This window comes from Synchiropus splendidus, chromosome 9, assembly GCF_027744825.2.
Source record: "Synchiropus splendidus isolate RoL2022-P1 chromosome 9, RoL_Sspl_1.0, whole genome shotgun sequence".
NCBI lineage: Eukaryota > Metazoa > Chordata > Actinopteri > Syngnathiformes > Callionymidae > Synchiropus > Synchiropus splendidus.
The window spans coordinates 13159348-13176427 of record NC_071342.1 but is presented as its reverse complement, the minus strand read 5'-3'; the positions used below and the strand labels follow the sequence as shown (position 1 = coordinate 13176427).

At 42.2% G+C, this 17080-nt stretch overlaps 1 protein-coding gene across 1 annotated transcript in view; it reads left to right on the top strand.

Annotated features, from left to right (window-relative positions):
* lmbrd1 (LMBR1 domain containing 1) overlaps positions 1 to 12321 on the top strand; it is a 38225-nt gene extending 25904 nt beyond the window's left edge. Inside the window, exons 12-16 of the mRNA XM_053875251.1 lie at positions 644 to 748; positions 822 to 971; positions 2052 to 2133; positions 9656 to 9747; positions 10013 to 12321. Coding sequence (XP_053731226.1) covers positions 644 to 748; positions 822 to 971; positions 2052 to 2133; positions 9656 to 9747; positions 10013 to 10123 — 540 coding nt within the window. The 3' untranslated portion in view covers positions 10124 to 12321. The remainder of the gene's footprint in view (positions 1 to 643; positions 749 to 821; positions 972 to 2051; positions 2134 to 9655; positions 9748 to 10012) is intronic.
* Positions 12322 to 17080: the final 4759 nt, after the last annotated feature.

Genomic DNA, 17080 nt, shown 5'->3' with positions numbered 1-17080 from the left:
ATGGTGTGTGGTGGGTAATGTGATGTAAAATTGTTGTATTCACTCCCAACAAAAGTGTCAAATGTTTAAGGGAAAGGGCGTATACACTATCTGTATCGTCACCCTCTGTGTTGCTATAGCAACGCAGTTGAAGACGCATATTAATTATGTGGACAGGGATCAACAAGAGAGCTGCATGTTACAGCCGTACAGTGTGGCCCCTCTCACCTATACTTATTTCATAGTTTCAATATACAGTATGTTTAGGTACACTACAAGTACTACAATTCTCCCATGACATTTGTTGATGTTGTTTGCCCTTTTTTTAAACAGTAGAGTCAGTTTCTGAGTTTGTGGAATCCCAACCCCTAAAGTTTATATTACTTTTGGATATACCTGATGCCACTGACACTGATTTCCTACCTTTGATCTCATACATTCAGTTCAAGTGAACAACCACACCTGATGGGAAAAACTGCCTTTTTGATTTAGGACATTTCTGCTGGGTATCTGGTTGCCTTTAACTTGAACTAGAATGTACTGTAATGTGATTTTATTGTGATAAAATATAATTGTAACCTTTTTCCCTTGTTCATCAACTGGTTTACTGTCTCTTTAATCATTTGGAAAAATACATTTTTATATGATTTTCCTTGAATCATAGGTCTTTCCTTTGGATTACATCCTCATCACAGTCATCACTGTGTACTTTGTGCTCACATCCATGGCTGGAATCCGCAACATGGGGATCTGGTTCTTCTGGATCAGGGTAAGCACATGCACTTTTCTACATCCATCAGTCTTACTGGGGCATTTTCCACTGACATTACTTTCTCTTCTAGCTGTACAAAATAAGACCGAAGAGAACTCGTCCCCAAGCTCTTCTCTTCCTCTGCATGATCCTCCTCTTGATTGTCCTTCACACCAGCTACATGATTTACAGTCTGGCACCGCAGTATGTTATGTACGGAAGCCAGAAATACCTCGTTCAGGTGAGCAAAAAGTTCGGCTTTTGATGCGATCCAGAAGATAAGGCTGCGATGGTGGCTGTGTCAGTCATTCTGGAGGTGCAAGCTTGTTTGTTCTGCCGGTGGAGGCAGTAACCTTGCTCAAGTCAGCCCACAAACATCCAGACAAAGCGTTTTTATTCTCATGGCTTTTGTGATGAAGTCTTTATATATTCAACAGAGCTCCGAGAGACATTTTAGCTGGGGGAGTCAGTGAATTGTTGCGCTTGCAAAAAACATTATTACTTTAATCTGAGTGTCACCATTTTTAATTAATTTGTTGTCAAGTCAACCATGGAAAACAAAGACAATGGACAGGCTCTGTTGTGGGCGTCTGTTTGGCGTATGTGACAGAAATATGTCACTCCAGGATCAAACCACTGCTGTACTTTTGTTGTATAGTAGTGAGATAATTTTGCAACTGTGTTCTTTCTATTGACTTAGTTTTTTTTTCCAAGTATTTTAAACATATTCAACTTTTATTTTTAAAATGCACATCATCCTCCACAAAGTCTGAACTAACCAGCTCAGACTGTTTTTTTTTTAATCTGATGCTCCTCTGACTTGACCACACATTAGACCGCACAACACAATGATGCGGCCCTCCTTCCTTGTTTCCTTGTCTGTCTGTGTCGCACAGCTCACGGAGCTAATGGCTAATGTGACGTTTCACTTTAAACTTCTATTGACACTGAGGTTTTCCTCATTCACAATGACGAGTTTACAGATTCATGAACACAATGAAATGTAGTTTTTAGAAAGGTAGACTGATGTCATGACTGTTATGTGTATATATATATAGATGTAATCTGGTTGCTTTTATACGTTTGTGTGCAAGAGATTGACACACACACAGTATATATAGTCTGTGCGAATTAATTCGTGACAAAACAGGAAGGGAAATGTTTGCTTGACTGCAGGAACTTAGTGAGCAATTCGCAATAAGGATTTGGATATTTATTGTGTGAGTGCCTGCTCTAAATTGTCTTCTGCACTATTGATATTTGTCACACTTCTTTTCTGAAAAGCATATTGACTTTATTTTATTTCTTTATGTTTAAACAGAGTCAAACACCCACAGCACAACTGTCATCTGGGAATTCTACTTTAAGTGTCACGAAAAACTGTGATGCTGACGCACCCGAGGGTAAGTCTGTCATCTCTGCTCAGAAAGTAAAAAAAAAAAAATCATAATAATGCAGACCTAATAGTGAACATGTTGGACAAGACAAAAATGTAAAACACAATGATGAAAGATTCATCGGCCACACATGGAGCAGGAAAACAGAAGGGTGCACAGCGGATCCATTACATGCACAACGCTGTTCTGTCATCTTTATCAACATTAATTATTGACTTGAAATGATAAAAGCAAGGACAAACATTTACTAATTCAGTAAGTGTCCTCTCGCTGTCTCCATGCCAACACTAATTACAGAAAATCAGCCGTGAAATCACATACGTGTGAATGCGCTCCTTCTGACAGTAATTTATTCATTTGCTTAATGCTCAAATCTGCCTCTTCGTAGGCCGCAAACAAACAGAACTTGTGAGTCCTCTGAAGAATAATTGTATTCAGACCTCGGGGTTGATTTCCAATCGAGGATATATGTGTGTGTGTGTGTGTGTGTGTGTGTGTGTGTGTGTGTGTGTGTGTATATATATATATATATATATATATATATATATATATATATATATATATATACTGTATGCTTTGTGGGTTTTTATTACTGCATCATTCGCTAAAAACGCTTTACTCATGAAACGATTATGTGGGTTTTATAGAACTTTCATTCATGCTTTGTCTCAGACGCAAACAAAGACAGTGTTTCTTGGTGTTTCAATTTTAGTATTCTATTCAAAACACTGAGAGACAGAATTAGTAATACTGATGTGTGCAGTTACGGATAATGGTTTATGTGCAATTTGATATGGTTCGCAATGTGCATTTTATTTAGTCTTAGATTACTGTTTATATAATATTTGAATCTGTCGGATGTTCTATAATAGCCTTATATTGCTGAGACTAGTACCGACGCAATTTCCTGAAATGTTCTTAAAATCATTATCCGAGACCGGCTCCATTGTGAGAGCAACACTTCACAGTTTTGGTTCTAAAAATGAGAGAGAGAGAGGATTTAAATGGCTGTTATTGTGTGTATTTATCATCTACAGACACATTGCAGTTTATCATTTCTTGTTAGGTAGTTAGACTATTTTGTCTGAATGTGCGCCTGATCGAGAGAACAAGCAGCGGTGAAAGATAAACGTCATGATTATCCCAACCCCCTGTGGAGTCGATCAAAGAAGCCTTGATTGCTGCGCGTTCTTCTTATGCAGTGAGTATTGTTTAGGAATGATGCGATCGCGCTCCTGAGTCCAGGCTTTTTAAGTCCAGGAAATCTATCATACACTCTGGACTGCTCCAAATCTCCCGAAAGTCTCAATTCAAAGCGCTGGAATGCTTGTTCAGCACCTCATTGTATTCCTGTCTCCTTGAAGCAGTGTTCTCTTGTACGAGGACTATCGTAGGTTTGCTTTTTAAAAATAGCTTTATAAATGAGCCGGGAATGGTTTTATTCACTTTTTGACGTTTGTACAAGTTTTTTCCAGCACCCAGAAAACAGAAGAGCTTTTCAGAGCCGTTCGTCCTGGTCTTTTGTTCTCTGAATTATTATTTCTCTCAACCATTCCTCTCATGTGTGAAATCTCATCCACTGTGTAGAAAGATCAGGTGTTACATGACAAGGTAGCTCTTAAAACTTCACCTCTTTTAACGCAACATAGCTGGAACTCAGGGTAATACCTGGCAAAAGGGGACACTCTTATCTTTTATCAAGACCTGCTATAGACAACTGCTACACTAAGTGCAAGTATCAAGAGCTACCCAACTATAAATTGTATTGGATTAATTTTCTTTGCACATGTTTGATCAAACAGCATGATTTGATGACATGTTTTGAACTACTGCTGTGTTTCCTGGCGCCCTTGGCAGCCTGCAACACAACAGAAAGATGGAGGTCGGGCCTAAACATAATCTGTCTGCTTTAACTTTCCATATTCAATTATATTTGACTTGCTGGTAGCACATTGCCACTCTCAAGTTGGAAAAATAGCGACTACTTCCAAGAGGATTTTTGCATTCTTTGTTGACACTTTGCGTGTTGCATCTTGATGCATTGGTGTTACAATGTAGTAAAATGTTTGGGGTTGACGATGCTAACCTCTCATTGCCACTACATCTCAATGTCTGCGCTTTACTGACGGTGCCTCCAAGAAGGTACTGTGTCAAAAGCTACTTTGTCTACCGAGTGACATAATTGACAATACAGAGCAAAAGGAGCGCCACCCAATGGCTTAACCCTCACCCCAACCTTCATCTTTCTTTTGTGTGACACTCCAGACCACTTCACCTAGACAGGGTGTGAATAGCTTCAGTTGATAGCCTGATGTCTCAACATGTTGGAGACCTACTTCAGTTGCACGTCACAGTCTCTATTTGACTCCTTGGGAGTGAGAATGTGTTGCCATAGTACGCAGAGGTCTACTTGATGATTGTCGATATCTGACACCTTGGGCGTGAGAATCTGTTGACCTGGTTACACCTGTCCTCTCCACGTTGTTACCACATTCCTGAACTTCATTGGTTCTTCATCCAACACCACGACTGTCTCTCTCTCTGTCCAAACCATTGTCTTTTCTTGTCACACTCAGACTTATTTTATTTTTTTAAGATGAGTGTCAGCTGTATTCAAGAGTTGAGATGTGAATCTCATGAAAGTTGAAGTTTCACTTTGCCAGTATTATGTCTTCACTAGAATGTCTACTTTTGCGAGTGTTTATCACATGCTCCTGCAGTAGTGTCAGTGGTGCTTTTGTTTCAAGCTCATGCTGTTTGATATCCCCTATCAGGACTTTGAGACGCATCAGTTTTAGCTGCCGTAGGAAACTCCTCAAATCCTTTAAAACCACCCACAGGTAATGTTGCTCTGTTTACCCAAGGTTGAACTACTATTACTGCTCTCTTCCACATTAGTCAAGTTGAAAATCGTAGAACGCTAAGGGTGTCTGTGAAGGTACTTGTTACAGCTCCATATCAGCTGTGGGGGAAACAGACTGGTGACTGATTGACCACTTAGCCTGGCTTGTGAACAGACACAGACTATCAGGGTGAACAGGTGCTTAATGCCAACATCTCCATTGTCTGCTGTCAGGTCATTACTGAGCCATTATTCACCTTCTCTTAAGAACGTTAATTCATTGCCTCAGTGACATGGCCCAACCCTTCTTGATAGAGATGATACGTGCGAGTGACTGTTTGTTTATTGCAGGTTCAGGGATAGTATTAAAAGTTGTACACATCATTTCCCTTGCTTTCTGTTCAGTTATGAAGCCTTTGATGACCCAGATCTTCCTGTCACCACGTATGTTTTGGGTAGAGTTTCAAAATGTAAAAAGCAATGATGCAGCAATTCTGCTTTTTTCTTCTTACCTTTTAGCTTTGCTTTTGACAACGAGGCACATTAATTATTCATGTCCCGTTTCGACTTTGTTTTCCCTGCTATGGTTGCCTTCACTAGAGATGGAATAGCATGTTGTTCCACGCAGATAAATGAGGTCACAGGCTGCCCAAGTACACCATCAATTGGGCTGTTGAAATATGGCAAATGCAATGAAAGAATGTTAATAGTTTTAATCCATTTAAATTTTCTTTGACATTCTTTATTTCCTGTTTGACTATTTCGCTGTCGAAAGTGTTTGACAAAGGTGTTATTTAGTCTCTGTGCGACCGTGTGTGTTGCTGGAAACGTTCTGAAAAATCTTTAGCTTTCGCTCTTAATTCTGAATGATAAACCTTGCTTCCTTTTTCTGCAGCTCTCCGCCTGTTTCCTAGCAACTTCTCTGTTTCCACAACATTATAATGATGAAGGCTTCTGGGTTGTCATAAATGTATATGCTGCCGGTGGGATGTCGGATGTTTCAACGTGAGACTTTCTCAACGCTACACAAATGAATAGTTATGTGTTTCTGGAGCGCTTTAATGCGCCAAGAACTCACTGAATGTATTTCTTGTTTACAGTGTGCATGATGGGTAACATTTCTCCTGTCACACTGTCAATAGAATAGCACTCAGAAATGTCTGCTTTTACTCCAGAATGTCCCATAATTACGTAAACCCATGCTGCGTGGAAAAAATGCACAGGTCAGCTGCAGCATCATGATCACCGCGCTCATGTTGCTGCCAAGACAGAAGCTTTGGTGCAGTGGTTCTTGGCTGCGGTGACTGGAACCTATCATGAGCATTCTAAAAAAAAAGATTGGAAACCTAAGTGTATAGATGGAAACTGATGTATTTTCTATCCTTAAAAACATCATCAAGATTCTTCATATTTTGGTCCCCTGTTCTCCGCTTTAGACAGCTTAAGCCCTCTGTTACACACACACACACAAAATATATATATATATATATATTTTTTTTTTTCTACCATTCTTATAGATTTTTCTACTGATGGATAGATGAGGTTTCATGACACAGCATTGAAGGGTTGATGAGGTTTCATGAAACATTGTCCTAATTTTTAGAAACCACCAGGTGGCACTGTCTGCTGCGAAATGTTTGGACTAATTCAAGGGAAACCTTACATAAATTCTAATCCAAGAGTGCCAACTAGTAGCCTCTGAAAATTAGGCATCTGTTTCATCAACACTGCAATACTGTTTCGTGATACCTCATTCCCCCATCACTGGACTGACTCATTAGATTTTTAATACAGTTGTAGCAGTCTGTGGATGTTCCATTAAAGTGTCCCTGTTAAGGTTGGTCTGAAGCTTTGGGGGAAATGAATAGGATAACAGCAGTGCGTCATACTTAACAGTGTACACTTCGAGTGTTCCCTCATCGTTCCCTCAACATTTGAGTCACACTTTACTTTTTATTGACAAAAATCAGCTCAGTAGCTCATCATATGGAATACAACTGCACAACTATGTGACACACTTATACCTGAGGTTTATACCTTCTATCATGAGTGTACCATTTTATTGAAACTCCAATCCCAGAAATGTCTACTATGGCGTGGAAGCTTTTGGTGACACGACCAGACCATGGACGGTCTGCAGCTCAGGAACTTGACAAGAAAAACATGGCTTTTCCTACAAGGAGAAAAGATGCATTAAAAGCATTCGCACAATACTGCATCTGCAGCTGGAGAGGCTTTTAACAAGTAGCTCGCGAGTGCATGTTGTGTATGTGTGCAGGGTTTTTAACGTCCGTCTGTGTTCCAGTATGAATGCGTAGACTTAAGTAATACATTATGCATCCCACCCTGATCGGACGGGACAAAATTACCCGGCCGCCCACGGTGACCCGTGGTCTTATTCTAGATCCGTAATGATTCAAGGGTGAGGAGGGTCAGCCGTGTACATGGTAATATATTTAGGCAGAGCGCTGTTATGAACCATCTGTAGGCCCCACTCAGAGCCCCACCATTCAGGTGAGCAGCTGGGAAGCTACAGATGGCGGAGCTAGTGGCGGAAAACAGCCGGGTCACACACAGGGTTGGCAGAAGAAACGCTACTTCTGTTATCAGTTGCTCTTTATGTGGACCAGTGGAGTGTTTGGATGCTGTTTATTTGATACCTTTATTACAGAGTAGTTTTTCAAAGAAAGGTCTCTGTGTCTTCTAGATAATTGTGCCATTGACAAAAGTAGATTTTAACTCTTCTTTTGGGACTGTAAATCGTTTCAAAAGAGGACACTATCTTTAACCTTAAAACTTTGAGACCCCCAGCTCGGTGCCTTGCTAGTCCATCACAGGAGCCAGTTTGGGGCACCTATCACCTGAATAAGGATTTGTGGTAATGTGTGTCTGTGGTGGATTGCTATGAATGGCACCTGATAAACATGTGATTCATTCCTTTTGAACTTATTGCCCCCTTGAACTGAAGACAGCGATATTAAATATGCTTATCTCAACATATCCAGTCTGTTTCAGCCCATGTAAACTCCTCAGAATTGGCATTGTGAAGTCTGAGATTGAGGTGTCTTCGAAGTCTCAGGTGATAAACAGCTGCAGAGGCTTAGAAGGACGAAGCAATTTAAGTTACAAATATGAATTTGGAGTGAGACATGTTGGACTTTGTGTTTCTCTATGCCTTCAGATTTGCTTAAAAGTGAGGATGGAGATCAGAACTACTCTACACAAACATATTCCAAGCTTTGTTGTTCTGCACTACACCAGTCCCCCTCGTCTGAAAGAAACTATTCCCTCACTATCTTCTTTCACTAACAACTCCTGGCTCTTCCTCCTCTGCCTCTTTATCATGTTTCATCTTCCTTTTCATAACCTTTGAGGAGTCCGGTGAAGCTGTTTATCAGAATAATTCTGAGTGTGCTGTCGATGCTGGTCAGGCCATTAGCCCCGTCAAACTTCAGAGGAGTTCAGACTCTCCTTGTCGTTCTGGCTGCAAACATCCCAGTAAAAGCTCGATCACAAGTGGGAAATTTAATTGAAAAACAACGCAGGTCTAGAACATCCCTGAAGCAGGTTGCCTTTATGACTCATGTCCGAAGGTTTCCTGTCGTCACTAAGAGTTTTTGTCACGATTTAGCCCTTTTTTGAAAAAAAAAATCTATTAAATGTTTCATCGTTCCACTTCTATCCTGCGGTGAAGTCATATTCACAGTGACAGTGACACAGCTTTCCTCTTCAGAAGATTGGTTGTCGTTTTCAGTTACATCGATGAAGTTGCCGCAGGCGCTTCTCGATGGCGACACTGCCAACGGTTTGGCTTCTTGAAAGGGAGACGGATCCTCTTGTAACATGCTTGTATGACACAAGCAACACTTTGGTGCAGCAATAAACACTGTGAGTCTTTGAAGAGTTCCTTTGTTCTGTATGTGAGTTGGATAATTAATGTTTTTTTGGATGGAAGTGAATTGAGAGTTCCATCCGCCGTTGATGCGTCTTCTCGCCGCTGTGTGTCATGGAGCAATGACGCAGTAGCAAGACAAAGGAGGGACAAAACCATTGCAGCAGGTTCTGAGCCTCCTCTCCATCAGACAAGCCTGGAACATCTCACCAGGGAGGCGCCCCCTTTAAATGCAAGAGGGCCATTTCAGTTGACTCTGTTCACCGTGGCTGTTGCTCCACACTGAGCCTCTCCCAAATGGCCGGGCTCCTCCGCCTTTCTTTAAAGGAAAATCCACGCTCTGACTTTTCTGTGGCTGAGGACACGACATCAATGCATCAATGGAAGACCTGAGCCGAACCTGCGTTTTGACAAACATCAATGTGTGATCTAAAATGATCTGGCCGACAAGAAGTGTATTGATCACCGCTGGTTGAGATGAATACAAGACATGAAGGTCCAGTCTGTTCTTTCAGCTCTGTTTAGCAGCATTCATCAGAGGCTCTTCACTTCTTTTCACACCCCTCTTTGTAAAGTCCTTCTGCTGTGTCTCTGCAAACGTGCCAAAGAAAATACATTGATTTGGAGCAACAAGGTGTATTTTTCAGTTCTCATTCTGTCCAACAGCTTCAGTCCATCATGCATTCCTCTTGTGATGTGCACGATATGGATTACTTGTCTGTGAAAATCAAAAGGTTTTCTGGTTGTATGTTACGTGAACCGCTTGAAAAACACCACTCTTTCATTTTTTCCAGACGAATGCACCGTCACCAGATCCTACTTGTTCCTGCACAAATTCTGGTTCTTCAGCACCATCTACTACTTTGGTAATTGGGCCTTCATCGCTGTAAGTATGAAAGATTCATTTGCTCGTGGTAGTGTCTGTGGTAGAGATCAAAGGAGATGAAGAAGAGAGTGCAGGCAGGGTGGAGAAAATATGACTGACATTTGGTCTTTGATTTTGGGAGATGTGATCTCACTGCTAACCTGCCTCCCACCATGTCTGAAGATCTGTGTATACTGATCATGTTATTCAGCTCCTTGCTCTAGTCAGTCGTACTAAACGTCCCATAATGCATTGCTATGTGTTCGGGTGGGTGTCTGGATTCCAGGTCTTCCTGATTGGTCTGGTGGTTTCCTGCTGCAAGGGGAAGAAGTCCGTGATCGAGGGGGAAGTGGAGGCCGACGACTCTGACATGAGTGACGACGAATACGTGCATTAAATGTCCACTATATATATATATATATATATATATATATATATATATATATATATATATATATATAGTCAGTGATATGGCAAAAATCTGACCACTTCCTGGACAAATGTAAAATGTATAATTTATTGGTTTTAGACGGCAGCGGCTTTGATTGAGATTGTAGTTTTGAACTGCGTCCTCTCCCCCTCGCTTGCACGGGGGGAGACAGCGTGTTTAAAGCTGTACAAGGTGTTTAACTTGCGATTTACCTTTGAAAAGCACTTTCCGGCGGAAGCTGTTTGACACCTGGCTCTGATTTACCTTCCGAACATCTTACTAGTAAGCGACACCAAAATAGTTTGCGATGGTTGCACGCTTTTTTTGTTCTTTTTTTAAACTAGGAACTTCATCTGTGTGACAGAATCGATTCCATTTGTTCTCTTTCAGTCTTAACGGCTGTGATTTTGTTGCTGTGTTTTATTTAACCTCCGTTTCTGATGCGAAAACAAACAGCTCATTTGACTGTAATGGATGGACGGCGTGATTCTAAATGGCACTGTTAATTGGGAAGTCAAATGTCAGTGCCTCATGAATAGAAATGACTGTGATGGGCACGTTATTGAATCAACCAGCCTGGGAGAAACCCGCCTGACGCTCAGTTATTGTACAGTATTTTCTGCCTTGAGAGCGTCTTCTGCTTGAGTCCTGAAACATCAGCGAGCCAAGGCGTCCGCCAATCTTCTTTTATTTGATATCTGTGTTTAATATAATAAATCTCCTTGGGAATCCATATTGTTTCTTCTTTTTGGTCTCCTCCCTCTCAACCCTTCCCTTTTTTGCAGCAGCTGGATCGTCCACTTCTCTGGTCCATTTTTCATTCCAAAATTTTCAAATCATGCAGAATTCCAAGACGTGAGGAGAAGGAGAGTGAAACTTCTGGTTGAATCTAAACTCAAGACTTTTTTTCACAAAAATGAGACATGACAAAGTTCCGGTTAGACACAAAATTCTCGGAAAAAAAACAAAAAAAAAAAAACGGGGGTTGCACATTAAGGAAAGCTGACAGCAGGATTATCTTGTAGCGACTCACGGCTGTGGTGGATTTGCATGAAATAGTGTGCAATTAGAGTTGGCGGCATGTGTAGCCTGTCATGATTATTGTGCAGCCTGATTTGAGCAAAGTCATTATGTGAGACGACGCCCCCACATGCATTAATAAAGAGAATCAGCCCTGAGCTGAAAACATGGAGCGGAACAGAGGAGTGTATGATCTGCATGTCACATTCACAGCTTGAAATCTTAACTGTTTTCTTGTTTTTACCTTTTACTCTCCTGCAGCTTTGCTTCTCTACCAATTACTCACCATTTGAGTCCGTGATTTTTGTACCTGTTAAACCACTTAGACGTAGGGAGATCTCCTCCGTTTAAGAGGTTTCATGGGTGTCACGCAGCCAGAGGAAGAGCTTAAAAATAGAGACATTTCAAGAAACCTTTGAGGGTTTCGTTGGAAATACATGACAATTTTAAGTGGAACTGTGTAGCTCCTCCACGTAGAGGTTGGTCAGATAGGTGTCCTCATGGATGTCTCAGCAGTCCAGGAGGAGGCCAAGGGTGATTATTATGGGTAATGTCCCTTCAATTGTCAAAGGGGTGCATCAATATTTCCCCAGGAGACTTTCCTCAGGGGGAGGAGTGAGCAGAGGAAAATTGATTTATTGGGTTTATTTGTTGTTCGGGGCGCCTTGTCTTTCCTTTCCTTGTTTTTCTTTTCTCGTTCCAAGGTGTTAATGCTCCGCAACTCCGTTCAAACGTTGAAATGTTCGGCACGGATTTGGATCATTCCGAATTTTCAAAATATTCCAACTTCAGCCAAAAGTTTCTGGGCAGGAAAACTAAATAATAATTTTCACCTAGAGACTCCATTCAGAGTTCCATGTTCACTCACTCATGTTGAATCTTTTTTTCCACATGAAATCTCCTTCCAACATCATGAGCAATCCTCACAAACGCTGAGTTTTGCCCAGCCTGCAGTGCGTGAAGTGATTCGAGTGTAAAAGAAATGAAAGCAGAGAAGTGATTTTCACCTGTTTATTCACCGTTTTGTCCTTTGTCCTGTGCTCAGAAAAACACTGAGACTTTCAAAACATGCGTGAGCCTCACAGCGGCGCAGCCAATCCCTGGTCCATTAACTCCAATACAAAGTCGTGAGCTGATATTCAGAAAAAAAAGAGAAGTGTCTCTCACTTGCTGCTGAACGTAAACGGTTTGCTGGAGACCTGAAAATCTGGCCCGGTGCGGAGGAAACCCATTCGAACGGTACGTTCATTTTTTTCCATCAGTTTAAAAAAACAAAAACCAAAAACTTTTTGTTTACATTTACATTTTACCATTTATTGCTGCGATATCCTAAGGAATTGCATTGTTTCTTCAGCAGTCCTTTAACATGAAGTAGTTAAACGTTTGAAAGAACATTTTCCGCCCTATTGACTTTGTCCCGTGGATTTTGTTGGTTGCAGGGCCTGTTGTGTTGAGGCGGCCTGACAGGCTGTTGATGGACTGACGTTTGTCTCTCCCCTCAGTCAAAGTGACACAAGATCAATGTGATTCCGTGTTTGAAGCCTCCGAGAGTCAAATTCTCCCTCCTCTGTTGACCCAGCTCTATCAGCAGTCGCCTCGCTCCATCTTTGTTTCGAAAGCCTCCAGCGCAGAATATCATGAGCTCATTATTCTCTGGAGCCGAGCCCACAACAAATACGCTGAATCTCTTTGAAAAAAAATGAAAGAAATGAAACCAAATTTACACTTATGACAGTGATATAATTCACCACGTGGTGCTGCCGAGGATCCTCACTTTCACAACCTCCCATTTGAATATCCTTGGGTCATAAAGCAGCGTAAACGATCTCCGGGGGGCGCTGGAACGTGTCTGCTCCCATCTCTCTCCAGATGACGCTCGGGTATTTATTGGGACGATGCTTCCAGGTCTGCAGCAAGAAAGCTGGCAGAATTAAACTGCAGATGTGCCCCACAGATTGATCATCCAAGATGTGTTTTTTTTTTTTTTTTGGATGGAAACAAACTTGATCTTTTCTTTAAGAATCACCTCACAATGAAGGAGTTCTGTTTTTCAACTGAGATGCTTTCACCTCTTGAAACCAGCTCCGTGTGACGTCCGTATTCCCCCACTAGTCCTTTGTTCTCGGTAGATGAGGTAGAAAGTAGTGATAGAGTCCTCTTTTCAGAGCTCAGTAGGAGGCGCTCCTTGTTGAAAAAATAAAATGAAGTTTCATTGAGATATAGATGTTCATCTGCTGCAGTGGCCTCTGAAAATCAGGACACCGTTTCATGAAACCTCATCGACCCATCACTCGTCCTTAGATATGAGCCGTGTCCTCTGCACAGTCTCAACAGGTGACTAGTATGTGACTTTGTCTTCCACATGTCTTCGTGGGCATCTTGGGAGAAACCCCCGACGATGACAGCCAACAGAGCTCAAGACTGAACTGCTTCTGTGCCTGCTCTTGTGAGTGAAAGACGAGAAGTATTGGTTCATAATTGATGTCCAGATTCTGGTTCCGCTGTGAACTTTTAAAACTCCGATCAATCTCCAATTAAGTGGAGCACACACAAGTAGAAGACTTCAAAAGGGGCTGTTTTTGAGGAACGCTCCAGTGTCTCCTGAGAGGCTTGGCAACACCCGCTCCGCGAGATATCGACTTGTGATCCAGCTGAGAAGCCTTGAAGGATGACGCAGGTGTCCGTGTGCTTTCGCAATAGACGGCCAATGAGAGAGCACCGATTCATTACACCGATATTTTTCAAGGGCAGACGAGGGAATTATTCATGGTTTGGTGAGGCAAAGTTCAGAAAATACACTGGCTGGTCTATACCAGTGTTTGAAAGTGTTGTCCTCTTGTTATTCAACTGAAAGTCATGGTAGTAGCTAGAAATGTTCCATAAAAGCCTCGGATGAATGGAAAAAGCCCTTCTAGCTGAGGTTGAACTGTGCTTTAGTCCAGTTTTATTGCTTGTGTCTTGCGCATTAGGTTGCCTAGTAGACGTGTTCAAACCCTGTGGCTCAGGCACCGCATTCAGTGGAGCCTGTCCACAACAACGGATCCGTCTCTTTGAAACTTCCAACTCTGTTCCAAAAGTTCCAAAAGTCGTCTGATGGACACGGTGACTATTAAACAAACACTGCATCCGACACAAAACAATGGTCGATCGAGTCATTTCCGTCTCTGTCTTGAAGTCTCTGGGTGTCGGGAGAGACACAAGAATGGGGCTTGAGTTTACTCCCATTGTGCTTGTCGACCTTAATGTGTGTGTGAGTAACTTCGTGAACATGTTCATTCCTCAACTATCACTGGCATCGGCTTTAACCAAAACGAATCCCCCCAGTAGGCGAGATCTCCTCAGAGATCGCTCATCAGCCAAAATGACAAAAAAAGTGATCAGCTGACTAATGCTCAATATTAGCTGTCCGTGTATCACGATACTTTCTCTTCACAAGTCAGTATTTCCCCTCCCGATGTGGCATCCCTGTCTTAAACTGAGCCTTTGCTCTCGCTTGATCTCTTGTGTCACCTTGTTCCACATTAAAAAAAACTCATCTGAGATCATTTCCAAAAAATAAAATAATCTATTTACAGTGCAAAGGTTTAACAATCTTCATAAACTTATTACATTTGAGTGATAAATAAATAGAAACATTTCAAGGAACCTTTGAGGGTTTTGTTGGAAATACATAGCAATTTTAAGTGGAACTGTGTAGCTCCTCCACGTTGAGGTTGGTCAGATAGGTTTCCTCATGGATGTCTCAGCAGTCCAGGAGGAGGCCCAGGGTCCTGGTCCCATTTCACACCAGGGTGATTATTATGGGTAATGTCCCTTCAATTGTCAAAGGGGTGCATCAATATTTCCCCAGGAGACTTTCCTCGGGGGGAAGAGTGAGCAGAGGAAAATTGATTTATTGGGTTTATTTGTTGTTCGGGGCGCCATGTCTTTCCTTTCCTTGTTTTTCTTTTCTCGTTCCAAGGTGTTAATACTCCACTCCGTTCAGACGTTGAAATGTTCGGCGCAGTCAGGATTTTTTTTTCTTGTCTCTTTCGGATGATTCAGAATTTCTGAAATATTCCTACTTCAGCCAAAAGTTTCTGGGCAGAGGAAAACCATGGAGACACAAAAAAAGTGTCAGCTGACTCATGCATAATATTGACGATATTAGCTGTCCATGTATCATGATACTTTCTCTTCACAAGTCAGTATTTCCCCTCCCGATGAGGCATCCCTGTCTTAAACTGAGCAAATCTGTCTTTTGCCTTCGCTGGAGTAAATTGTTTTATCTCTTGCGTCACCTTGTTACATGTTTAAAAAAAAAACGTATAAACATTTGAGATAATTTCCTAAAAATAAGGCACCTATTTACAGTGGGAAGGTTTAACAATCTTCTACTTAGATTTGAGTGTTTATGGTGTATGGTTTAAGAATCTATGGGTTCAAATCCCAGTGAGGTGTGGGGCCCTCTGGCAAGGCCCTTGTTGCTGCGAGCTGATCTATTGTTGGGATAAAAGCTCCCGTTCACCGACCAGCAGTGTAACTTTAAGATCCTCTCTGCCTGGAACTGCTTTTAAAATGTGCTACCTCAAAGTAGATCACTCGGTTTTCAGCCTTTGATAGTCTTGTGTTTGCTCCCAGGTGGTGAGGAGGAAGTCAGCGATGAAAGAGTGTCCGTCTATTATTAAACATAGAATCCTCAGACCTTTCGAACTTGGACGGTGCTTCCATCAGGATCTTCTGGTCACAATTAGCTTCTTGGATGAACTTGGTACCCAGAAGTCCACTGGTGCCATCGTATCTTCAAGTGGCTTCACATGCTCCCGGGTTCTTTCGGTCGTCTCCTCACCCCCTGCTGGGTGGACCGCCGCTCCCAGTCAGGGCGGGGGGGCATATTACGATTCTCTTCTGCACCAGACAGACGGCATATTTCAGCAGACAGAACAAATAGGATCCCTCTGTCCTCATCTGTCTCAGAGGTGATGTGATCTTATCAGCCGTCTGAGGCCCTGGAGGCCATTTAAAGTTCTGTCTTGTGAAAGTTTTAAGAAATTCCCAAAATCATCTGACAGCTGGCTGAGTTTCCATTACAACTGCTTGGTTATGTTTTTCACCCTCCTCTTGTAACAAGGACCACATCTGAATAATAACCATGTAAAAGCTGGATTTTCTACCTGAAGATTCTTGTGGATGCGATTAGCATTCATACAGACTTGCTTGGAAACTTGGGAGGCCACCAAGTCGTTTCTTTTTGTGCGCCGAGAGTTTCATCAGCTGAAAAGTTTTGGGGTGACAAAAACAGCCAGAACACTAATTTCAACTGAACTAGGCGAGTCATGTCTGGCCGACAGAAGAAAGGCGAGACCTGAATGACGATGCCTTTCCAAACAGGGCGGCATTCACCCACGACTTCGGTTGTCTTGGCCTCTGCAGAAGAATGCGGAAGGTGTAAGAAGTTGAGGAGTGAAATCCAGCGTCACCAACATTTTTGGCACTTGGGAACCTTTTTTCCGCCGTTTTCTCCAGCGCTAACTGATGCTTTCGCTGTAGCCGGGAAACTGCCGGAGCAAACTCCAGGAAGAGCAAGCGCTTGGTGCCATGGTTGTGCCACAGTCTCCGTAACAGTGGCTCTTTATGCCCAACATTTTTTTTGGTTATCTTACCGGGTCATACCGAGTATAGTCAACAACTTCCACTTACTCATATAGTGGGGTTCGGGTAACTTGGGGCGAGACGCGTGGGGATCTTCATATTTGTTCTCAGTTTGTTGCTCCAATGATGAAAGTTCTCAGAATGTTCTGATCTCATCTTCACAAAGCTGAACTAGTGAGCGGCATCTCAAGTGGCTTGTCTCTTAGCAGCAGATCCATTCTCTCTCCGAGTCTCTCTTTCAACTGCAGTTTCATGACGCAGCCAGCGCAGGAA